This window comes from Pteronotus mesoamericanus, unplaced genomic scaffold (genome assembly GCF_021234165.1).
Source record: "Pteronotus mesoamericanus isolate MK-2021 breed Mesoamerican mustached bat unplaced genomic scaffold, CSHL_Meso_final scaffold_533, whole genome shotgun sequence".
Lineage (NCBI taxonomy): Eukaryota > Metazoa > Chordata > Mammalia > Chiroptera > Mormoopidae > Pteronotus > Pteronotus mesoamericanus.
Window position 1 is genome coordinate 6,499,272 of NW_026555320.1, and position 23,561 is coordinate 6,522,832.

The 23,561-nt window shown below is 52.4% G+C and overlaps 1 protein-coding gene across 1 annotated transcript; it reads right to left on the bottom strand.

Moving 5' to 3' along the window:
• Positions 1-9,336: 9,336 nt before the first annotated feature.
• LOC129087672 (histone-lysine N-methyltransferase SETMAR) lies at positions 9,337-14,404 on the bottom strand. Its single transcript, XM_054594614.1, has 2 exons — positions 14,213-14,404; positions 9,337-10,152 (listed from the first exon to the last, which is right to left on the bottom strand). Exons 1-2 carry the CDS (start codon positions 14,327-14,329, stop codon positions 9,337-9,339), a joined length of 933 nt encoding a protein of 310 aa, XP_054450589.1. The 5' UTR covers positions 14,330-14,404.
• Between the last annotated feature and the right edge of the window lie 9,157 nt (positions 14,405-23,561).

Below are 23,561 nucleotides of genomic sequence, written 5' to 3' on the forward strand. Positions count from 1 at the left end.
CTGCAGCGTTCCCGCAGGGAGGGGTCCCGTCATCAGGATCCCGTCCTGGTCCCCCAGGCCACCAAGACCTGGGGGACGTTTCTACCTGTCAGTCGGAGGAAATGGCCCATCCTTAGGGCGGTTGTTCAGGAAGGCAGTCGATACGTCCTGCACGCAGCTAACACCTGGTCGCCGCTGCGTCTCGCTTCTGAGCATCCAGACATTTGTCTTGAGAAGCAGCTGTGCTCCTGGGCCGTTTTTCATTTATTAATCTGTCAGTGTGTGGATGTAGAATGTTTCCCTACAAACTTTCACCAATCGATGATTCATTCCAAGCAAAACAAACAAAAGAAGCATTTGCTTATTTGAAAAAACTAACGCAGGGAATAAGGTATTTTATTCTTCAAGCCGCCACTTGTCAAGCGGAGTTTCTGTTTCACTTGTTCCTTCCCACCTGCTTATATTTTTACATGGCTTTATTTTTGCTGTGCGTATTTTGGGTCCTCCTGTTAATTAGTGTTACATAGCATAAATATTTTGGAGTGTGTTTTGGCTTAGTCTTTAGAATTGTATTTTTAGTAGCAGCACAGTATTGGAAAGCATTTGTAGGTTACCAGCTACAGAGCGCAGCAAACAACAGACACCTCTCACCGCGCCCGGGCATTATTCATAGCGAGAAGGGACAGACCAGCCAAGTGGGCGTGTAATCTCCAGCCTCAGGGCCACGGATACATTCTTGGGAAACCTCGAAAAACGGGGGCCACAGGGAAGCGTTGGTGGGGGCTGGCACTTAAGCTTAAGGAACTTTGTAATGGGAGCAGGAACAAAAATAACAACGGTCCTGGTAAAACCCGTTGCTCCTTGAGGTGTCCGTGGGCAGCTGTAGCCGGCCACTCAGCCTGGCGGCCCTTTGCAGCCGTACGCCCCGGGGTCCCTGTTCCTTCTCCAGGGTGTGAGCCCTTGAAGGCATTTGCTTTTAGTGGAGACACTTGCACCAAGAGTAAAAGCCTGCAGGCTGGCAGACTTCTTCCTCAACCCGTTTTATAGAGGCTGGACTGTCTTTGTTAGTGTCTTTATCTGCGGCCTGTTTTTTTTGTTTGTTTGCTTTGTAAGGAGCTCTTACAGTGGGCCCCTGCTTCTAGCCCCTATTTCCTGCCCATTGAAGCAGGTGGGGAATTGGAGGTTTGTTTTCAAACCCGCCTCGGGCCTGAAGCCTGGCTGGTGTTCATTCTTTGGCGGGGGGTGTGTGCAAATGGGCTGAGTGAGAAGCAAGTCCTTTCTTCTTTTTTTTAAAGCCTCCTAAACATGATTAGAGGGGGTGGGGCTGGGCATACAGGAGGTGGCGGTCAGAGTGACCTATCCCCGTTGGGTGGGAGTTCACATCAGTGCCTCAAATTTCGTGTGGTTCAGCCTACAGCTTCAACTGGAATACAGAGCTGCACTAGTTTAGCCTTTTTTTTTTCTTTTCTTCCTCTGTCCTTTGTCTTCCTCCCTCCATCCCTCCTTTCCCTTCTTCCTTCTTCTTCTTTTTTTTTTTTTTTTTTTGGACAAGGCACCTGTGTTGTTCCCAGGACTGACCATTTCAGGAAGAGGAGGGCTGGAAGGCCGTTTGTTTGGGCTGGGCGTGGTGAGGTCCCGGCTTGCGTCCCGGACGGGCGGGCGCATTGGGTTTTCCTGAGAGTTCTGTCCTCAGCACACAGGAGGCAGGAGCCTTCCTGCATGAGAGCCTTGGATGCTAATCCCCCTCCTAATCGCCTTTGGGGGACAGATCATGGTTTTCAAGCCACACTTGTGTTATTGCCTTTGGGAAAACCCACAGTTGACTTCATGAAAGGAGCATTTAAAAAAAAATAAACACACTGCAATACAGATGTTTTCTGTTGTGAGACTTCAGGAAGTTCATGCGAGAGGCCGGCATGGGATTTACTTTTTCTTTAGAAAATGATGCTTTGCATGCATTTCTCTCTCCTTCCATCACATACGCGCCTTACCCGCGGCGCTCCTTCTCCTGGGGCGCCAATCTGCAGCAGCTCTCGGGTAGAAACGGGGGCATCGGCGGCCTGGCACCCGGGGAGTGGGCTGAGGGTGGGGCTGAGGGTGCGGGCATAGGCAGGACATGGGCGGGCACGCGCAACGCTGCTCCGCTGTCCCCGTGGCCGCCACGAGCTGCGGGCCCAGGGCAGCTTACTCGTCTCGTGTCCCAGAGCAGCGGCGGAGTGGCGTTTGCCCGTGAAGCCTCCCAAGCGTTTCATGCTGGCGACCAGCTCTGACGTGCCGACGCCAGGCTGGTGAGGGCCTCGGGCTGCGCCGGGGCCAGGCTCGGCCCGAGGCCGCCTTTGGCCTGGGTCAGGGGAGGCCGACTCAGTTCCCGCAGCGCAACAACGTGCGCGTTTTGGAAAAAATGACCGATGGGGTAAGTGACGTGCCAGCTCGGACTGTCCAGCGCAGGACAGGCAGGGCTGCCTGGGGCCGCCTCCTGGGAATGCCCTCCCGGCCCCACACCCCCGCGGCAGCCGTCCAGCAGGCACCGGCGCCTCCGCGGCACCGTTGCCTGTCCCGGTTCCTCAACCCGCCCTGTGGCGTCTATTGCTAAGTTGGCAGAGCGGTATCAGACAGCGGTGGAGGTGCCGGGTTCTTGACTCCTGGTTTCATTTCATTTATTAAAACTTAATTCCCTGCGATAAAAGCTACCCCAGGGCAGGCTTTGGTTTTCCAGGTCTGCTTGGTGCTCTCGGGGAAACGTGGCCTGTGTCGTTTTAAATGCTTAGCACCCCGTGGAAATAATGAACCCCGAGGGGCCCCTGTGGCGTGGCAGCCGGCCAGGGCCCCTCTTCCTCTCGCTCTTGCTCTCGGGTGGCGGCCACTCGAGCAGGAATTTAATGAACTTTTGATGAAGGGCCCCTCACAGGAAGGGGCCTGTTTAGGGTGCGGAGCTCGGGGAGGGCTCTCCTCCACCTGCAGAGCCACCCTGCTGCACGGGCGACTGCGCCGCTGCCCTCAGCCCCGGCAACTGGCCCCAGCTGTGGGTCAGGACGGCCTGTCCCGCAGTGAGGTGGCCCAGAGAGTGGCCCTCCCCCAGGCCTCGGCCACGTTTGACAAAGGCTCTGTTTTCTTGGCTGAGGGAATGGAAGACCCATCAGGTGGCTCGTTCTCACCTTGTCAGTTGGGCCCCGCATCAGGGTATCAGAAGGAGCTCCAATCGGGCGGGGGCGGGGGCGGGGCGGGGGGAGCTGCTCAGGAACTCTCTGCGGAAGTCAGATAAGCCGCCCTTGTCAGGTGGCGCTGATAAGAGGGTCACCTGCGTTTACTTTGGTCCTTGCAGGGGAAGAGCCCTTCGGGGTTGCTTTGTTGAAGCCCACACTTTTCCCCTGCAGTGGACACTTGCCAACTAACACATTTTATTTACTTTTCAATGACATGGAAGGAAGCCCCCGTAATCTCTGCAGTTGCTGTCCCTGGAATCTCTTTGATAGAGAGGGACTCTGCCAAAGGGCTTCGCCACCAGAGGCACACGGAGTGAGAGGTCCCCACCATTGCAGCCTGTGGGGGGGGTGGTGACAGGGAGGGGACCCCGCAGGTCACTGGCCTCTGCCCCCTTGGAGGGTGGTGGTACCATAAAGCCCACGAGAAAGGTCAAAATTACTTTCACGAAGCGACTCTCTTCCTCCTGGGGGACTTTGTCTTCACTTTGAGGTTCTGTCCCGCCTCTTGTCTCAGGAAACTCAGACCTCAGTGTTCGCGAGGTGCCCAGGGACGCGTCTGCACGGGGCTGAGCCAGGACCGACCACCTTGGCAACTTCTGTTCTCTCCACTGTGCCAGTGCACCCGGTGTATTGTGAGTTGGGGGCGCAGAGGGGTGGGTGGGAGAGGGAGGCGGTGGGACCGGCCTCCGGGCAGAAGGGGTCCGGGGCGCGGATGGGCGCATTTGATGTCAAGAACGCGGACCCCGGGGCCAGATGGTCTCGGTCTCAGTCCCTGTCCTACCACTTACTCACTTGCCAGCGTTGTGCCTTTGGGCCACTTGCTGACCCTGTTTGCTCCTGAGGTTTTGAAAATTAAGTGGAAATACTCCAAAGGGCAGACTCGAGGCTGGCGGGTAAAATCGTCGGCGTAGAATGATCCGCGTGTAAAACGTTGGCCTGCTCCATGTTCATCCCGAACTTTGAAGGTTGACGCCGTCTTTATTCTGAAGGTGCCAGGGAGGTAGCCAAGCTTAATGCTCAGATCGCCGGCTTTTCAAAAGGTCTGCTTCCCAATCCCCCCCCCGCCCTCCCCCCATGTACCACTTCTTTTTAAAAATGATTCTGTCTTCATAGAGAAGTGGAGTTTTTAGGGGTGAGGCAGGGAAGGCAGAAGCCTGGGTAAGTGGAAAGTAATGATGCTCGGAAGGTGCCCTATCGATCGGCTTCTTTGTCCCAGGTCCCGGCCCCCAGGAAGATGGCTGCAAACAAGGACCGCGATCACGTGTGAGGAATGGGAAAAAAAGGGTGCCCTGGACCCCTCTCTTTACATAGCTTCTGAAAAGCACAGGAAAGGGCTTCCCCGATGAGCTTGGCCCCCGGCCCCACGGAGCCCGGCTGCCGGTCCTCACTCCCCGCCTGGCGCTGCCGCTCGCTGAGAACTGGGCGCCACCGTGAAGGCGCCGTGTAGGCCGGTCCCTGACGCGGCCTTCGCCTCCGTTCCAGAACATTTGTGAATATTCCGTTAAGCGAGGAAGCAGAAACGGCATTCCCCTCTGTCATTTCAACCTTATGACTGAAACCTTTTGCTGCAGGACGTGCTGGGCAAGCCAGAGGCTGAGTCCCGCGGTGGCTGCTGTGGGCTGGGTGCTCTGGACAGCGTCCTCTGGAGCCGGCCCTGCGCCACCCGCTGCCCCTGGAGCCGTTCTTTCCGTGAGATGCCAACTGGGCTGGTTTTGTGTGCGATGTCTCCCTCTAGTGGCCAGATCGTTGTTTGCTGTTTTTGTACAAATGCTACCTCAAGTTGAAGAACCTTCTGTGTACGGGCACTGTGGCCTTGGGAGGGCTGGCGGGAGGGGAAGGAAAAGGGGTTGCAAACCTTTTTCCACAGGGAAAATGCTCCTGAAGTATGTCAGCTCTCATCTCTGGATTTTTAAAGAGCAGGCAGAGCTGGAGAATGTGGCCTGCAGAGAGGCCCAGAAAAGACCTCTGTCGTCATACTCGGATTATTTTCTGAATTTCTACTGCCTTTATTAATAATAATTAGGAATAGCTATCTGTCAAGCCTCATTACAGAACCATTGTTGCCTTTTTCATTGTAAGAACAATAAAATGCATAAAGTGAGAAACTCTAGAAAATGTGCAGACTGTCCTTCGAAGCCCTTTGCGCTGTGACTTCTGTCTGCTCCCAGGCCTTTGCCAGCAGGTAGCAGTGCTCACCAGCTGGCGTGTCTTCCCAGACTTTGTGCGTTTGCGAACGGAGGCTATACATGTGTGTACTGATGTAAAATACAGATTGTGTATAAATATACACATTGGCACACAGGAATCCTGGAAGAACATACTCTCTCCAAGTAGCTGAGCGAGCTGCCGCGAGCGCTAGCAGGGGCCGGCAGTCACAGCGCCTGCCAGCGGCCCCGCTGAAGCGGGCTCCCCCTGGCCTCGTCCAGCCCGCCGGCACCTCCCAGGACAGCGCTTACACACACCTCTGGAGCCCCGATTTTTGGAACTTTCCCCCAGGAGTCACTTAGATTGCCTGGTCTGGAGGCCAGCGGATTAATGATTGTGGTCCCACGGGAATGTACTGTATTTTGCCATGTATAATGAGCACCTTTTTTAGCCCAAAGTTGTGAGAGAAAAACAAGGATGCGCATTATACACAGGTGTAATGTTGGACATAATAACCCTGTGTATAACACACACATAAACGTGGGTGTGCATTATACACAGCAAAATACGGTATATTTTGAAAGCTGCTGCCTGAGCGCCTTGCTCCCAGTCTTGGTGCATCTTCAATATGGGGACCCGTCCAGAATAAAGCAGGCTGCTCAGACAATCCCAGAAGACGGAGAGACCCAGGAGCCAGGGCCAAGGCGGACAACGAGGTGTTTCTCCCCAAGGGTGCGGCCACGGGACTGGGAGGGGTGGCCGTTTCGCCCACCAGGAACACACACAGGGTCAGGCAAACTGAGGAAAGAGGACTATGTGCCAAACAACACAACAAGGTAACGCCTTAGGGAAAAAACCTTAATGAAATGGAGATGTGTAATTTACCTGATAAAGAGTTCAAACTAATGGTTGTAAAGCAGTTCACTGAACGTGGGAGAAGTGGAAGACCACAGTGGGAGAACTTCAGCGGGGGGAGAGAAAACACCAGAAAGCATCAAACAGAAGTGGCAGAGCTGAAGGGTACAGCCACAGGGCTGAAAAATGCACTGGAAGGTTTAACAGAGTAGATGAAGCCGAAGGAAGGAGCAGAGATCTGGAAGGCTGGGCAGTGGAGTTCACCCAAGCTGAGCTGCAGAAAGAACTTCAGAAAGTGAAGGTAGCTTAAGGGACCTACCAGACAACATCAAGAGGAAGAACGTCTGGGTTACTTTCAGTTTTTATTGTTAAAAAATACTCCAGTAAACCTAGCTGTACGTCCTTATATCTTGCCAGCTTATGCAGAGGTTTCTGTAGGGTAAATTACTGGGAGTCCAACTCCTGTATCAAGGCATATGGTTATTTCAATGTGTGATGGAGAGCGACAGCCCTCCCAACGGCTCTACCCGTTTACATCGCCCCCACAGTGTGCGTCGGCAGCTTTCAGTTTTGTTTTTGTTTTAATCCTCAAGTGAACCTGGAAACGACCAGGGTAGCTCTGCATAGGGGAGAGTCTTCGGCGGGGCTCAGGAGTGGCCGTCAGGGGAGGTGAGTGGGAGGGGACTCAGGCTGTCGTCCGGACTCGGCCCAGGAGCATTCCCAGCCCTTTGTGGCTGAGATTCAACCCTGGAGGTGCTACTGGTCCCATCTTGACTGCGCACGACTTCAGCCTGCAAAAGCGACTCACTGTTAATGAAATCAGTCTTCCGCAGTAGATTGTTTCCACGCCTCACCCCTGCCCGCAGCCCACAGGGACCTCGAAGCCGCCTGCAATTACCGACTTATTTTTGTCCGTGTGGTGTGGAGGTCTGGAGCCCCTCTCTGAGCTAAGCATCCTGGCCGTTCCCATGTATGGCTTGGCTGGGGATGCTTCTGACCTCACGTGCCCCTGAAGTTTAAAAAAGGAAAAAAATCATAGTCTGAAGGTCAGGAGCCAAACAAGGCCTAAGTGAGGCCCAGGACTGGATACGCTCAAAGCCCCCCTGTCATCCCCGAGCCCTGGGACCTGTCGCCTTCTGGGGGCTTTCGTGGCCTCATCTGTAAAGGGAGGGCCTGAGCGACGTGAGCGCGCTGTGGGCAGAGGAGGGGCCGGGGCTGTCGGGTGCGTGCTGCCCAGAGGCTCGGGGTGGCGGGGCCGCCCCTGGGAGTCCTCGGGGAGCCGTCTCGCGGGCCCTGTTCCTGTGGCGCTGCCTCTGCTGCCGTGGGCTCTCCTGGCTCCCTTTTGGAATGACACCGGCCAGCTGGGCGGAAGCGAGACTGAAAACGGGCATGCTGCCCATGGCAGGGACCTGCTGCAGAGCCTTCAGGGACCCTTTCCTTCTGGACAGCTGTCACCGGCGTCCCCGGATGAAGTGCCCAAAGGCGATACCAGCCAACTAAAACTAAGGAGCAGCCTCTGCTTTGCTGTACCTTTAAACAGCAGAAAGCTGAGCGAGTCCCGACACGCCTAAGCAGGAGCGGGCCAGTGGTGAGTGCCTTGTAACTGCTGGCCACGTGACCGGAGCTGCTGACGTGTGTGGAACAAAGGACCTGACGCCCCCTGCTGGCAGCCTCTCGGTGGCACATGGCCTTTGGCTTACCCTTGGCACATGCTTTCTTTGCTGAGACCATGGGTTTTGCACCGTTAGCTTGGAGCTTTGGCACTTTCACGTCCCATAATGCCCGCAGGACTCTGAGGACCCGGTTGGCTTTGTAACGAGGGGCACGTTACTACCTATACCCGTATCTGTCCTCAGAGGGACACTATTACTTAATGGCTACGCTGAAACTGCAGTGAAGGGTTCCAGCTAGTTTCTTCTGACTTAGAAAAAAGCGGGAGCAGCATTTGTCCGCACCCTTGATGTTCTGTGGCAGTGTTGGGGCGGGTGGGGGGGAAACGGGGTGTGGAATCAGCCGCAACCCAGAGGCGGCGAGCTGAGACGATACAAAGCCGACGAGAGAACTTGGAAACCACAGGGCCTCCTGCACTGGGGCCGAATGGACTCAGGGAGGGTATTGATTGATTTAATTTATTAAATAACACTACAGTATAGGGCCCAATAAGTCATTTTAGCTTTCAAAGGGTCTCATAAACCTCCATAAGTAACTTGTTTTTGCCGCATCCTTGCTTTGAAAAAGGAGCTGAGAGGCGTTTGCCCCCCAAGGAGTTTGAGTGGGATGCCGAGACTGCATGCCCTTCGGTGGCGGTGCCAGGCCTGTGGGGCTTTCATGTCGCTGGCACGAGAAGAAGCGAGGTGTGTGGAGTTGGGAGCACAGCCACGCGTGCAGAGGGAATGTCACAGTTTGTTCCCTCCGGTGACTCTTGGCCGTGTGCACGCGGCAAGGCCCAGGGTCCCTGATGAGAGTCAGTCATGCCCTTCCCTGGGTTCCTGCTCAGAGACAGACGGACAGCTACCATCATGGGTCGCACGGAAATCCAGCCGTCGGCTTTATTACTGGTAAAACGGGCTGGGAGGCAGGCGTGTGGCCACTGGGGTTCCCTCGGGGCCATGATGATGCGGCTAGAAGCCGGCGGAACAGTGGGAGAGGCCGTTTCTCAGCCGCAAGTCCTGAGGACCTGGAGAATGCACCGTGGGGCCTGGCACCTGCGCTCTTTTTGTTCACTTGCGGGGCGTGTCTTGTGTTTCCAAGGTGATCTTGGGGTGTAGGGTGGCTGCTCCAGCCCCAGCGGTCACGCAGACATCCCAACCAGCAGGAAGGAGGAGGGGTCAGGAGGGGAAGGAGTCTCCCCACCCAGCGAGGACTCACCGGTTTTGCTCGCACCTCATTATCTAGAACCCAGCCTGCCGTATCTAACTAGGAAAGGGCCCCAGTGTTAGCGGGAGGCCATGTAACCAGCTAAAAGTGGAGAAAGCCATCGTGCACGGGGAGAAAGGTGAGCCGGGTGGCCCGTGGCCTCGGCCACAGCCCTGGGCTCGACTCGCCAGCTGGGCAGAGCGGGGCACACAGCCCGGCCTCCCCGTGGGCAGGGGCTCACCCCAGCTGCGCTGTCCTCCCCCGCTCCCTTCTCTCCGAGAGGCCAGGAGCGCGTCTCCTACGCTTTTCCTCCCTGACTCACGTGTGGCGGTGGCGGTTCCTGCTCTGGGGCGCAGTACAGGGAGCCATCGTAGGGCAGGAAGGCAGCGCACGCTTTGGAGCCACAGTAACAAGGCTTTCTTAGCTTCCCGTTGTCTGGCCGTTCTCCGTCTTCGCCATCCATTTGGTTAAGAAATCTTCCTGAATAGTCGTAGGAGAGTTCTTCTTCGGGCAAAATGTCTTTGGCTGCAAAAAGAGCCAACCTCGGCACCATCGAGTCAACCCGGACGGGGACCATGAGCAGGTTGGGCTCACAGGAATGGTTAAGGAATCTCCCGACATTTCCAACATGGGCAGGATCCACAAACGTCTCCATCACCTGCCCATTGGATGCGTGCTCCCGGACAGCGATGATGTAGTTCGCATCGCGTGGTGTTTGCAGCCGAATTCTCCTCCGCGCTTCTGAGAACCCCAGCACCTCCCCGGCATACTCGCAGACGAAGCGGCCTCGGGGAATGAACTCCAGGGTGCGCAGTCCCCAGCCCTTGCGGCGCGTCCTGAACACCTGCAGCCGCAGCTGCACGCCTCGCTGCACCACGCGGTTGGCGCAGTGCTCCGGGCACTGGCACAGGGCGTTGCACTCGAAGATGGGTGGGGCGCGCCCGGCCACCGAGCCCAGGAGTTGAAGGCGCGTGTCTGCGTCGTAGTTCTCTGCCTGGCGGAGGCAGGTGCAGGCGCCAGGGACGCAGGGGCGGGACCGACAGAGGCAGCCGGGGAAGGTGATCTGCGCAGGGTCCACGTCGGCCCCGGGCCCGGCCACGTGCGCGGGCGTGTACTGCAAGACCAGAAACAGTGTGTCAGCGAGGCAGGTGGCGCAACTCGCGGGCCCTACCAGCAGTTTTGGGCGCGCCATTTCTCGTTCCTACACAGGTAAAAACAGGCCAGAGAAACTCACAAAACCCAGCATGATAAAATACTGTCTGAACACATAACTCCAAATCCTGTGGTTTCCTTTTAGATATAGGAAAAACAAGAAAAATTTTTTTTTGTCCTATCAGAAATTGAAAACCTTGTAAGCCATTTTGTTTTCCTCTTAGCCTTGTATGTCAGGAAAATCAATGCTGAATTTAGCACTGAATTATCCTTGGCTTTTGATCTTTTCACACTTACAATACAAATGCATGTACGTACTTCTACTGTGAGTTGCCTCAGATCCTTTTGTGGAGATAAGAAAATGAAAATAAGAAAGAAATAAAAAATGGCCTTGGGAGAATATCCCATTGATTTTTTTAAAGGAATTTTTTAATGTAAAGATGATCTAAACTCTTAAATATTCTCTGATGTTTTAAAACAACACATTTCAGTTGTACTTGAATCTTCACAATGTTAAAAACAGGCATTTGGCCAAGAAATAGAAAAAATTCCAGAAATTGTACTGGTTGCATAGATATTGATACTTACCTCTATTGCAGATATGTCCATGTAAAGAAATCCTCTTCTTAGTGAGAAGGGGAGAATATGAAAAAGTTTCTTGGTCTTTTAAATGCACCTGTATTTTCAAAATCTTATATTTATAAACTGTTACAGAAAAGGAGGCAAATCCTAAGTCTAAGGTCTCTCTCTGCAGCCTGGGGCTCCGGTTACTTCCTGTATCTGGGTGGGCTCTCCTGGCATTTGAATAACACGACCCCGTCCTCAGTGCCAGGCACTTCATACTTGTAAAACTGTAGCCGCCTTCAGTTCTTCTAGATTTCACACTTAAAACATCATATATTTCTGGCACATGATTTAATCTCCCAAAACACTTCCTTTCTGTCTCACAGGTTGCTGTGGAGGAAAGAAGGAGAGAATCCACGTACAATGCTTCCTCTAGTGGCTGGCCGCAAAGTGTTCTCTGTGAGTTTTGCAGGGTGGTACAAAAAACAGGGTCTGGAGTTAAACTTCTTAGGTTCAAACGTACTCAAACATGCGGGGACTTAGGGAGAAGCACTCAGGAAAATACAGAAGAGGGCGTTTTTTAAGTCATTTTTTGTATTGACATAACATACGCTCTGCCTTTTCCTGGTATGTATCAAAGTGCAAGATGGATTGTGCAAGAGTTGGGAACAAATGCAAAATGCTCAGCGCACAACGAAAGCCAGGTTCTTGGGGCTCTTTCCTGGGGGCCTCATGTCACCCCTGCTTCCACCCTTCAGGGAACTGCCAGTCTACAGGCAGGAAAGAGGAATACTCTCCTTAACGTCACTGTGGAATGTTAACAGACACCAGAAACTAGACACTTGAAGATCTGGGTAGAGGTTTCAATTATTTTGTCAGAAAACATAAGAGAAAAAAATTTGTTTATAAACCACGGTCACCCAAGAAGCCAAAATGTAGACAGGAGACAGCATGTTGAAGAGCAAATGTACCTCCTTGGCTCTTCTCATGTGCTATTTCTCCCTTCTCTGAACTGACCTGCACTTAATAGCACGAACTTCAGGATCAACGTGGCATATGCTGCAGGGCTCTCAAGTTGTATTAAATGTGGGGGCCTTGTCTTCAAAACAAATGTGTGTCTCAGGAAAGGCCTGGTCGTGGGGTCTGGGGTGCGGCGGCCAGGTGAGGGGTCAGGTTCCTATCCATAGCACGAGGCATGGAGCAGGTGACTCAGGAAGTATTTCGTGATTGCTTGATTGAAGCTCTTGATAACTTCTGATCAGAGGTCTGACTTAGATTCTGAGTCTCTTTCTGTACTGAGACCCTGGAACATGACGTCCAATACCACACCATACCCTGAGCTGAAAACCTAGGCCTTCGTTTTGAATTTTACGGAAGTGCTGTGAAAATCTTCATTCCTTTTTTGGTTGTTTGAAACACCAGCTACAAGAACTTTGTACTTGGCCTCTAGCCCTGTGAGTTTGTTTTTGCTCCAAGCAGCTAGTAGGAGACTGAGCCAGATAATTCTTTCCAAGGCCAAGTTGAGATCTTAAGAAGGATGTTTGAAGCTGGTTTCAGGAACCTGAAAAATGGCTAGATCCAACTCTTAGTTCAAGAAAATTGATTAGGTTTTTTTTTCTACTTAGGTTTCAATTCCCATGGCATTACAATATGCTTGTTTCCAGGCTGAACACTTGAAGGTTCTTTTTGCCTTTTCATACAGTTCTCAAAAGCGAACTAGACACAAAGTTATTTTTAACTTGAGTTTTTCATGCCTGAATTCTTATGTGTACACATGCCTGTGAAGGCGGGGTCTGGGGAAAACAAGCTCTTTGACCTATTATAAGCCTGGCTTTTTGTGCTCCCTGAATCTACGTAAGTGAACTCGTTGGAGGCACTTTTAGGCTTGTCATTTAACTCTTTCAGTCATGCTTTATCTTCTTGGTAAGACTACAAGCTCCCTGGGGGAAGAGCTCACACCTTCTTTCTGTAACTCCTGCTCCGCACAGAGCCAGGCACAGAGCCAGGCATCTGGAACGCTGTGGGCTGAGTCTGTCTCCTGATTTCTATTTATGCCCACAGTGTTAGGGAACAATCACGAGGCGTCCTCCCCTCCCCCCTTTTTATAGCAATGAAGTGCTTTCTGTCCTATCCTGTAAACTCAAGGAATTGTGTCGTCACCACCTTACATGCCTAGTTTTCCATGGTGCCTTGCACCTTATAGGCACTCAATTATCTGTTGAATAAAGAGAACATAACATCTCAGTGTTTTTGACCAGGCATTCTGCAAAGTTTGGTTTTGAATAAACTTTTGGGGATCAGTGTTTAATAAGCCAAACTTATTGTAGCTGTAACTGCCTAAGGTAATTTGAAGAAAAAGTCATTTCTGATACTGACATTCTGCTCTACTCTTGAAAATGGCCACTGAGTTCTGCTGTCTTATTTGATCCTCAAACAACTCTAGGAAGCAGGGAGGATAGACAGCGTTCTGTACTGATAATGGATGTGACAAGAGCTATACGTTTTTAATTATTTTCATTTTGTAGATGAAGAAACACAGGATCCGAGAAATAGCTAAGATGGCTAAGGCCTGAACCTAGCCCTCCTACCTCCAGGTTCAGTGCTCTATCCACTCCAGCATCCTTGTCTTTTTTTCGTTTTTGGTCATTTCCTATTCCTTAGACAACATGCAGGCCAAGGTCAGAGGGGTGAGAACGGTAGAAAGGGCTTTGAGGCAGTAATAGTAGTGAATGTTACTAAGTGGCTTCGGCAAACCAGGAGCAGTATTTTACTTGCAATTCTCCAAGCAACCTGGGGGAGAGGTACTGTTGTTTTAATTGTACGCGGGAGGACTCCCAGGCTTACCGGAGGCTGGTTTATTTCTGCCCACGGACTCACAGCAGGGCAGAGGCTCGGCTGAGTGTGACTCAAGGGGCCAGGTTTTTAACCACGACACTTGGCTGAGGTCCGTTAATAGGACCTGTGCCTCCCCTCGCATATGAGACACCTGAGACTCAGTGAGTTCTGGGGACAAAACCAGGACAGAAAGCCAGGTTCTTGGGGCTCTTTCCAGAGAGCCTCATGTCACCCCTGCTTCCACCCTTTAGGGAACTGCCAGTCTACAGGCAGGAAAGAGGAATACTCTCCTTAACGTCACTGTGGAATGTTAACAGAAAAAGACCAAAACCCATGCTTTTGAGTTATTCCTGCCCACAAACAGCTGTGCAATGGGGTTAAAAAAAAAAAGTCGAGAAGTTTGGAGAGCACCTGCCGCACGAAAGTGGTCCGCAAAAGTGCGACCACGTGGGAGCTGAGCGCATAGCACGCGCCGACATCTAGTCCCGCCCCCGACCTGCCGGGCGCTAGCCCCATCCCAGTCGCTGCGCGCGCAGCGCCGTGGCCGAGAAGCCCCGCCCCAAACAGGAGAATGCCCGTCATAGCGCGCGCTGCTCTCTAGTAGGCTGAGCCCCGCCCCCTACCTGGAAGGGCTCTGGCCACGCCCCCGGGGGCCACACGCTCACAGGCACGTCCTCCAGGCCGCACGCGATGTCCAGGGGCTCCGTGGAGGCCTCAGGCTCCTCCTCAGATGCGGCCATCCCGCAAAGCTGCTCCGCCCCGGCACTGAGCGCCTGCGCCGAAAGGAGCAGGGGCCTCGCGGAGCCTGCTGGGGGTTGTGGTCCTGCCGCCCCACCGCCTCATGGGAAATGTAGTTTTCTCATTTCTCGTCAGAAGTGACCTGTGAGGCCAGGCTCGCCCTGTTTTGAGCCAAATGCACAACAAATAATGCCAAACCGTTAAGGTACGGACGAAGCTTTGGGACACAAAATGAAGTGCTTAAGTTTTTCCCGTGAGCCTCAGGGCGGGCTTCAGAGGCGAGGGCCTGGGTCCCGGCATCGGAGGGCCTCGAGGTTTTGAGGTGGACACGCTGGCGGAGGGACCCCATCTCGGAGCGCGCGAACACCCGGAGCTGGCAAGGCGGTCGGGCGGCGCGCGCCAGGGCTCGCGCTCGGTTGGCGGAGCGGCCTGATGGGCCCCTCCCTGAGCGCGGCGCGCGCGCCGTGTCGCCCCGCCCCCCGCCGAGGCTGTGTCCCCGCAGTCGCTGGGTCCGCGGCACCGGGTCAAGCGTCCCCGAACGCCGCTCCGTGGTCACGCTGCTCCTCCGGGAAGCCGCTCTCCCTCTTTCCCCTGCCTCAGTCTCCCGGCGGTGCCCGGCCCGTACCCTTGCTCAGCGTCGCCGCCTCGGGGACGGCACCTGCTCCCGCGGCCTCGGACCCTAGTGTAGAGCATAGGTCTCCGGCCGGCGGCCTCGGCGGCTCTCGGGCGTGTCCGCCTCCTGTCCGCCCGGCGCCCCAGCGCCGTCCGGAGACCGGCCGCTGTCCCTCTGCGCACCTGCCCTTGTTCCTTCATCGTGACCCGGGCGGAGATTCACCCGGTTCCAGAGGTGCCGAGCCTCCCCTGCAGCCTTTCCTCGCGGCGGACGCGGCGCGCATCTGGCTAACCTTTCCCAACGGCGTCCATTTTCATTGCTCCCCACTTAGCCTCTCCTTTGTTGCCTGGACTCTTCATACAACTTTTATTCTTTCATTCATTCCTTCCTTCATTCATTCCCAAGGCTCCCGGGAGGATGCACGTAGAGTGACTAGGCCCCGTTGCTTAACATCGCGTGTGCGCGCGCGTTTCCCTCCGAGCCCACCTTCTGCTTCCCTCCGAGGCCCTTGCAGATCCGAGCCGACCGACCTCCGGTCTCTTGCTCTGTTTGCCTTTCCTCCGCGAGCCCTGCCCCTGGGCCTCCGGGCCTGTGCCCGCGTCTCCCTGGCCGGCAACTCGGTCACCCTTGGCTCTGGGTTCCTTGCCGCTGGGCCCGCCGCTCCGCGCCGTGTGCTCACAGGCAAAGCCCTGTTGAAGCCATAGAAATTATACTGGGGAGGAGGCAGGGAGAGAGACACATTTGTTTTAACGTCAATCATTTTGCTACATTTATTTGCAAGTCCGTTGATACAGGCCCAAGGCCTTTGGCGGCTGCTGCTGCTTGTGGTGTGTGAGCCCGCCGATTTGAGTTCCACGGCCGGGCTCTTCGGAATCGAGCGGAAACACGGGGGAGCCGTCTGGCCCCGCCCCGCCCCAGTGTTACATGTTTTCTTGCACGGACTTCAAGGGCAAACATTTTTTAATGACTTATGGGGTTTTTTTTTTTTCTTCCCAAGTCTTTCCAGAGCGTTTCACTTAGCTTTCCTGGAGGGGAGACACTAGCACACGCGTTGTTTTCCACGGTCTCCTCAGGTGGATCGCAACAAGGTGTACCTGTCGTTAACAGTGCCTCAGCTCCGGGCCGTGACGGGCCACCACAGGCTGGGTGGCGTGCACAGCGGACGCCGAGCTCTCACAGTTCTGGGGGTGGCAGTCCCAGGTCGGGGTGGCCGCGTGGCCGGGTCTCGGTGGGGGCCGTCCTCCTCGTGGGCGGCCGGCTTCTTTTATCTGCATGAGGGGGAAACAGAGAGCAGGCGAGCGCTCTTCCTCCGCTGACGGGGACACTGAGCCCACCGTGGGGCTCCCCGCGGTGACCGAGTTCCCGCCCAGAGGCCCCAGCGCCGAGCGCCGCCGCAGCAGGACGTCGGCCTGCGGGCTTCAGAGCGGCAGCGTCGGTCCGTAGCGCACAGGTGTGGAAACGCCGCGCCAGGCTTATCGTGCGTCCGTGGGCAGGCAGGGGAGGGGCCTGCGTGGGCATGAAGTGCGCGTGTCTGAACAAAACCCACTTTGGAGAGCAGGTGTAGAGAGGAGGACAGGGAGTGGGTTCCACGGAGGAACGTGCCGGAGGGTCTGGGGTCGCCGGTCCCCGACCGTGGGCAGCGCCGGCGAACCTTCGCCGAGGCCTGTTGTGGGCAGACACCCATTGGACGTTACATGCAGCCATTTAATGTCCACGATAAGCTACTTGAGACCTTCCTGCACTGGCCCCCCAAGGGTCGTTTGCCTTCAGCTGCCGGCGCGGCTCCAGGACTCTGAGGGGCCTGCGGGGGCCTGCGGGTCGCTGCGCGGGTCACAAGGCTGCCCCAGCGGCCTTCGCCCTCCCAGAGGACGGCCCGACGCGAGCGGCGGAGACGCGCACGAGTAGGGTGTGGAGCGCGCGGACGGAGCAGGCGCAGGCCTGTGAGAGCCTCGGGCGTGCGGCCCGCGCCCAGCGACTATTTTATAGGCGTGGCTATGGGCGGGCCGCCCTCCTTAGGAGAGAGCCGCGCGGCGGGGCGGCCGCCGCCGGACGTCCGGGGTGTGAGGGCGGGTTGGGGGCGGTGCAGGGGCGGTGGCGGCGGGGGCGTCACCTCTGCGGGGAGAGCGGGGAGCGTCTGGGCCAGGCCGTTCGCCCTGGGCCTGGAAGAAGAGCGGGCGGATGGGACGGCGGGAGGCGAGGAGAGGGCGCCCCAGGCAGAGGGGGCGGCGGGCGGTGGGAGCCGAGGTAAAGGTGTGCGCCCGGGAGAGAGTCCCTTCAGACTGGCTGCAGCTCAGGATCCTGTCGTTTCTCAGGGATTGGAAACAGTGAAGGCATCTCACAGGCCAAAGAACGCGCTGTTCTCTCACGTTGTGAGGGGTTTTTGAACGCCGGTTACGTGGCCGGTGCGGCTTTTACTGATTTGGGGGATGTGCCCGTTGGGAAGGCCCTCGAGGCCAGCCAGTGCCTGCGCGCCCGCTTTCACGAGAGCTGTAAGAGCTGCGTGGAGAAGCAGCGCCGGAGCAGCGAGGACGCCGCTCTCAGCCTTTGTAGAGCGTGACGCTGTTTTCATTCTTTGACTCTTGCTTGGTTGTATTGTCTGCCCTTCGGAGAAATGTTCTGAACGATCCATTTTGTTCTATTTTATGTTTTCTGCGCAGTGATGGTACTCCCGGCGTAAGATCTTCAGTTCATAGCAGACCTTCAGTTTAATTTTTTTTTTTTTTTTATCTTGCTGGCCAAAAATCCCAAAAGTATTTTATGTAGTGTGAGATTAGAATTAGAAGAGGGTGTCTGCGGGCCGACAGAACCAGTCTGCAGAGTGACGAGCGTCGGACTTGCGTCTTCCCCAGGCCTCAAGCCTCCCCTGTCTCCTTCGGACGCTGCTCGTCACAGGCCAGAAGCCTGGCTTCTCCCAGTTTGTTCTGAGAGCCCTTCGAGCCAACGGGGGAAAAATGTTTCCCTGGATGCCCGTGAGTTGACCAAGCTGAGTGCTGTAAACAAGTGAACAAGCCTTGGATCTGAGTGTTACATGGCCTGTTCACGTTTCCTTCAGCTTTTTCTGTGGCGGAAGAGAAACTAATTTGATCAGTAATAAAGAAAAAAAGCAACACAGTAAAACTCTCACATTTTACAGGTTCAATTATCTTTGGCTGAATGATGGGTATGATTACGCGATGCCATTTTTTTAAAAACAAAAATGGCCTTAAACTACAATGTTTTTCTTTTGCCTTTTTTTATTTTTTTAATTTTGCCAGTGCTTTAAGAGAAGTTCTGCGTGATTTTTCATCCAGAAGCCATTCTTTCACCAAAGTCTCACTCGCACAGTCCAAGCTGAGCCTGGGTTCTCTGTTACAGGTTGTTAGCGGGAATGACGGCATGATGGGAAGGGTCGGGGGCATCTTAGCTCTTCAGGGGTGACCATCGCTGCTCGATGTGAAGTATGCACAATGTGAGTGCTGTGTCCCGTCATCAAACAACTGTGTGTAAAAGAAATCATTTTGCAGGGAACAAAGCACAGTAGTTGATACATTTGGGATCGTCAGTCCGATGGCTGACTGTCTGCTGAGAACACGCCAGCCCCCGCACCGCCCGTCACAGGGGGTGAGCTCACGCACAGCCACTGTGTCACACAATCCTCCAGCCTTAGCCGGTGCCTTTGACCTCCAGGGGCACATCTGAGCCGCGCCAGGCCAACCCGAGTCTCTTGGTGAGAGGCGAGGCCAGAGAACAGCTGCGAACGGCACATATAACCTGGGGGCTGAGTGGTAGCTTGATTCGGGATATTGATGGAGAAGCAGATAAAAGTCAATCTTCTGAGAGAAAAATGAAACAGGTGACAGAGAGAGGGCTTCTTAGTTTCTGACACCTGTCCCTTGTCAGCTCCGGTTCCTTTTTGACTCAATGACATATTTGTATCGTATGAAAATTTCCCTTGGGTTTAGGTTAGCTCAGTGTGATTTCTATTCTTTAGACAAAGAATTTTGACAAGCGAAAATGATGAAATTATTACCATTATTATTATTAGAAAGTGTGGGCTGGATAATCAGCTACTGTGCAGAGTTAGTTGATATCTACGAATTTTCTTCCTTTTAAAAGTTGGTTAAGTTATATCTTTTTAAAAGTTGGTAAGTTTTTTTTTAGCACTTTTCTGATGTGTCTTCACTGAAGAATGCTTCCTCAAAATAATAGGAAGAGAAATTTATATAAAAAATAGTAAAAATAGGATATTTCTACTCAGTGGAAAAGATTATACTCTAGTAATAATAAATAATAGTTATATTACACATGATATGTGCCTGGTATTGTAAAAAGATAGCAAAATAGAAGTTAATTGGACAGGAAAGTGTCTTTTTAGTGGCTGAAATTTTATGTCACTGTTTGGCATGTGGATTGTTTGACAATAACAAAAAATATATGGCAACTGATTAAAGTAGCTTGAGTTGTATTTTACAAAATTATGATCCTATATTCTTTATCCTTTCCCAAAACAGCAGTTTATGTTTTTGTGTTTAACTGCTAATAAATATGTTTTCAACAGAATAAAAAGCTTGCAACTTGTCCTATGTTTTTATCGTGTTGTGGTTTAATGAAATTCATAATTTTCCTTGTTGATATGATGACAAAAAGCATCAAGATATACTCTCATTCAGAATATTGTTAGTGTACGTATTTTAGTTGTGAAGTAAATGCCCAGGATTGATGATTACAGAATAATAACTTACAATGGTATACAATCAAATGGGAGCTGTTGATAGCAGGTCAAGAGGCGAAAGAAGAGAATTACATATTTATTTAACCTGAAATGTCACCAGCAAGAAATTAATTTCACTCATCAAAGACATACAACCAAGTTTATTACCAGGTGTATTCAAATGCAGTTCCCAAGGCTATGAGAGCAGACTTGCCCTGCTTGCACCTCGGCCTTGAAAGGCACATTTTTATTTTGACTCCGGAAAGAAACCTTGCACGTTCCCTGGAAGGGCAGCACCTATAAGCAGCACTCCATGATTTTAAAAAGGACTAGATATTCCTCCTCATTTATAATATGGCACATGGGCCAGCCCCTCCTGCTTGAAGTGTTGACAGTAAAGATGTGTATCCTTTGAAGTTGAGCGCCACAAATGTCTTATTTCAGGGAAATCTTGTTTCAGAACATTTAAGCCCAGGTCTGCAAGGGTCTACAGAATAATTTCACCAGATACCCCCGCTATTATTATCTGAGACTGAAATTCTTAGGGATCATGTTAAATTTCAGCTTCTTAGAATTCTGCATTCCTGCAACTTTCTAGACCTTTGTTGGCATACTCACTCTGGCAGCTCCGATTCTGACATTTGGGAGGAGAAGGGAATGGAACCAAACAACAGCAACGCCTACCCATCCGCCCCCCCCCCCGGCTGCGCCCTCCCCAACCACAAAAGACTAATGCAAAGAATTCTGCTCAAGTGCCCAAAACGAACTTGGTTAAAGTATCTGGAAAAATGTTGATGATTTATACATATTTTTAGATATTCCAACCAGGACAAATTTGGTCTGAAATGTAGAGAAAAAGGCTCCTTTGTCTTTAGTTATCTCCGTGTCAACGTGTTCAAGTCCAGGCTGCAAGGAAGTGGCTCTCTGGGCGGGCAACGAGGAATGCTGTGGAGACCCCTCCTCTCTCCCACACTCACCGTCTAGGGCGCTGTACCCCAGCGCCCGGTATCCCCATCGTCAGAGCTCCCTGCGGTGGCCTACCAAAACTCCACGATTCCCGGTGGTGAAAAAGTGACAAGCAGCTGTGTGTCAGCATAATGCTGTCCTTCCTGGTAAGGAGACACCTGGGGCAGCCAGAACGGAGAGGAATAGGTGAGGAGGAGGGAAAAGGCCACCCAGCGTTTGCTGAGCACATGCTACATTCTGAGCCACGTCTGGAAATGTCCTCAGTGATGGAAACGTTCTGCCTGCAAGCTGCTCGGTGCGCTGGCCTCCAGCCACGCGTGACTGTTGATTGCTTGAAACATGGCGAGTGTGGCTGGAGAGCTGAAATTTAATTGATTTAAATTTGATTTAAATAACTATGCATAGTTAGTGGCTACTGTGTTGGGCAGTGCATTTGTAGACACTGTTATAAACACGACAGAGATTTCTTACTTCATCTTCACAACAAGTCCTTGAAGAGGGCAATATTACCTCTTGCCCAAGACCTGGGAACTGAAGTGCATGCAAACTAAGTGATCCTTTTTACGAATCGCACGTGTGTGAGTGGCAGAGTGGGCCTGGGGCTCGGTCCCAGCCACGTAGAGAGGCTGCCTTTCTCCACTGCTCTGGAGGAAGCAAAGGGTTACCTGTCAGGAAATTAAAAACTCAAACACTATTTCATTGTATTTGAAAGTATAGTAATTTATGTAGCGAAGGGCATTCTGTAAGGAGATTTTTTTTCCCTTTTTTTAAGGGCTGTGTCCTTAGGCTTTGAGTAAACAATCAGGTTAATTGATTAGTCAGCCTCAAAAGAAATCTTGATCTCATTGCTGGGCGTCCCTGTCCTGGAGCCTGACTGCTGAGAACAATCTCTTAGGCTCCTGCAAGCTCTCTGTCTTGTGACAGTCAACTGTCATTACTGTGAGACCAAGCTATCTATCTTTCATCTCTCTCTCTCTCTTTATCTCTCTCTGTCCATCCATCCTAGGTGTACTATACATATATCTGAGAGAGTGGGCCAAATAATAGAAATCTATGACATGTATCATTCTGTCTTCAGTAGTAATGAAAATGCAGAGAAAATCAACAATTTATGAATGGCCAGAGGAGCAATTTTTAGTTCTACTCTCTTCATCTGTTAGTTATTTTTAACAAGTAAATGGAAGCAACCAATCGGCCTATTCCAGGGGCCCCTGGGAGAGGCATGGCAGGTGCCTCTTTGACTCGAGAACTTTTCAGCATCAGGCTGGAAGGCCAGGGGTGATTTTTATGGGGGAGCAAACTGCCCCGGCAAGCGTGGAGGGAGTTTTTCGGGGCCATTCTAACCCTACCTCTTCCGCTCTCAGTTCTGCTATCACGCCTCTCTGTGGCTAGGGAATGACAGCTGAGCGGCTGAATATCCCGTAGCCCTGAGTCCTTCTGATCCCCATTCCACCTTAAATCCCCACACTTGTAATTTTAACTTGCAGTGTTTCTCCAGTAAACAATATTCAAACCTATTTAGTAACATTTCAGCTCTGGAAGATTAAATCTCATGTTGTGGAATTTACCTGCGAACTCAGCTTAGGGAAGCATTGAGTCTGATTTGCTTTTACCCAGAGCCTGGACATTGCCTGGTTGGTGACACAGGAAACCACTTCTCACAGAAGATGAAATCTGTGAGTTTTCCCATCACCTCTCAGTGAATTAATGAAAGCTTCTGCTGAGAGTGGGTTTTTGCTTTTAGTTAGTAAATTGCATGGGAAGTTCAGATTGCGCTCTCCGGACCCCAGATTTTGCAGGTATTTGTTCCTGGGACATCTGTCAGAGTAAAGTCTGGCCGTGCCGCGCCAGGTGAGACCACCGTCCTGCCATCTGCTCTGGGCCCGGCTGTCAAACACAGAGGGAAAATCCAAAGCACCGCCAAGTTGACGGCAACAGCTGGTGGGAAAAAGAATCATCGTATTGGACAGAGTCCTTTGGAAACAGACCAGGATGTGAATCAGATACCGCATGTCGCTTCATCGAGATGCCCACAGGCTCGTTCGGATGGTGACTTCTGACTCGCCCACCTTGTTCCCTCTTCTTGGCACAAGGCCCTTCCTGCCCCACGCTGTGTTGCCCACATGTTCTCGGGCAAGGACACAGTATAGACCAGTATCACAGCAGACATTCCAGAGTGACTTGCATTTCAGCCGCGCCTTGTGGACATGCTCTTTGTTTCAGCCTGTGTGTGTTTGTAAATCAGAAATGGTCATGTACGGAATGTGGAATACCTTAAAGCTATTGCCACGCCAATCATTTATTTTTTTCTCCATTAAAAAGTCTGTGCTAATTAATAAGGGAGCTAAGGAAGGACAAGCTTATTTTCAATTACTAAATTTACATTTGAACCATTTGAATTTTAGTCTCACCATCTGGCGTAAAGCATAATCTAAGTCTGCTTTTGCGATGAATTAGTTGTTACATCTTTTGGTTTTGTTTTTTTGTAAGCAAGTGGAACTGTGGCAGGCGCTTACACATAGTTAGTTATTGGAAGTGGCCTTGTATCTCAAGAAACGCCATACTCGGGTTGGAATGGAGCAGGTGAGAGATTTGAGAGCACCATCGACCTTCAAAGACAAGGACATTTCTTGCTTCCTTTTTCCGAAAGTGTCTGCAATTCACGGTAACTCAGGGTTCAGCTTCGTACTTGGAAACTTCATTTAGTCTTTCCCCACCGGTCAATACAAAAACCCATTTCCTGCCCAGGGCCCGTCGCCCTGGAGCGTGGGATCAATGAGAGGCGGTAAAGAGCGACTTCATCTCCTTCCCTGGTAGAAATAGCAGCTACTTATTCACGCAGATGAACCCAAGCTATCTATTATTCACCAGCAACCTTTTCTGGAACAAAGTGAGGCATGAATTATTAATTTTGCATTATGAAATGGAAGAGCGGGAGGAAGGGCAGGAAGGCACTTGCAAGTGG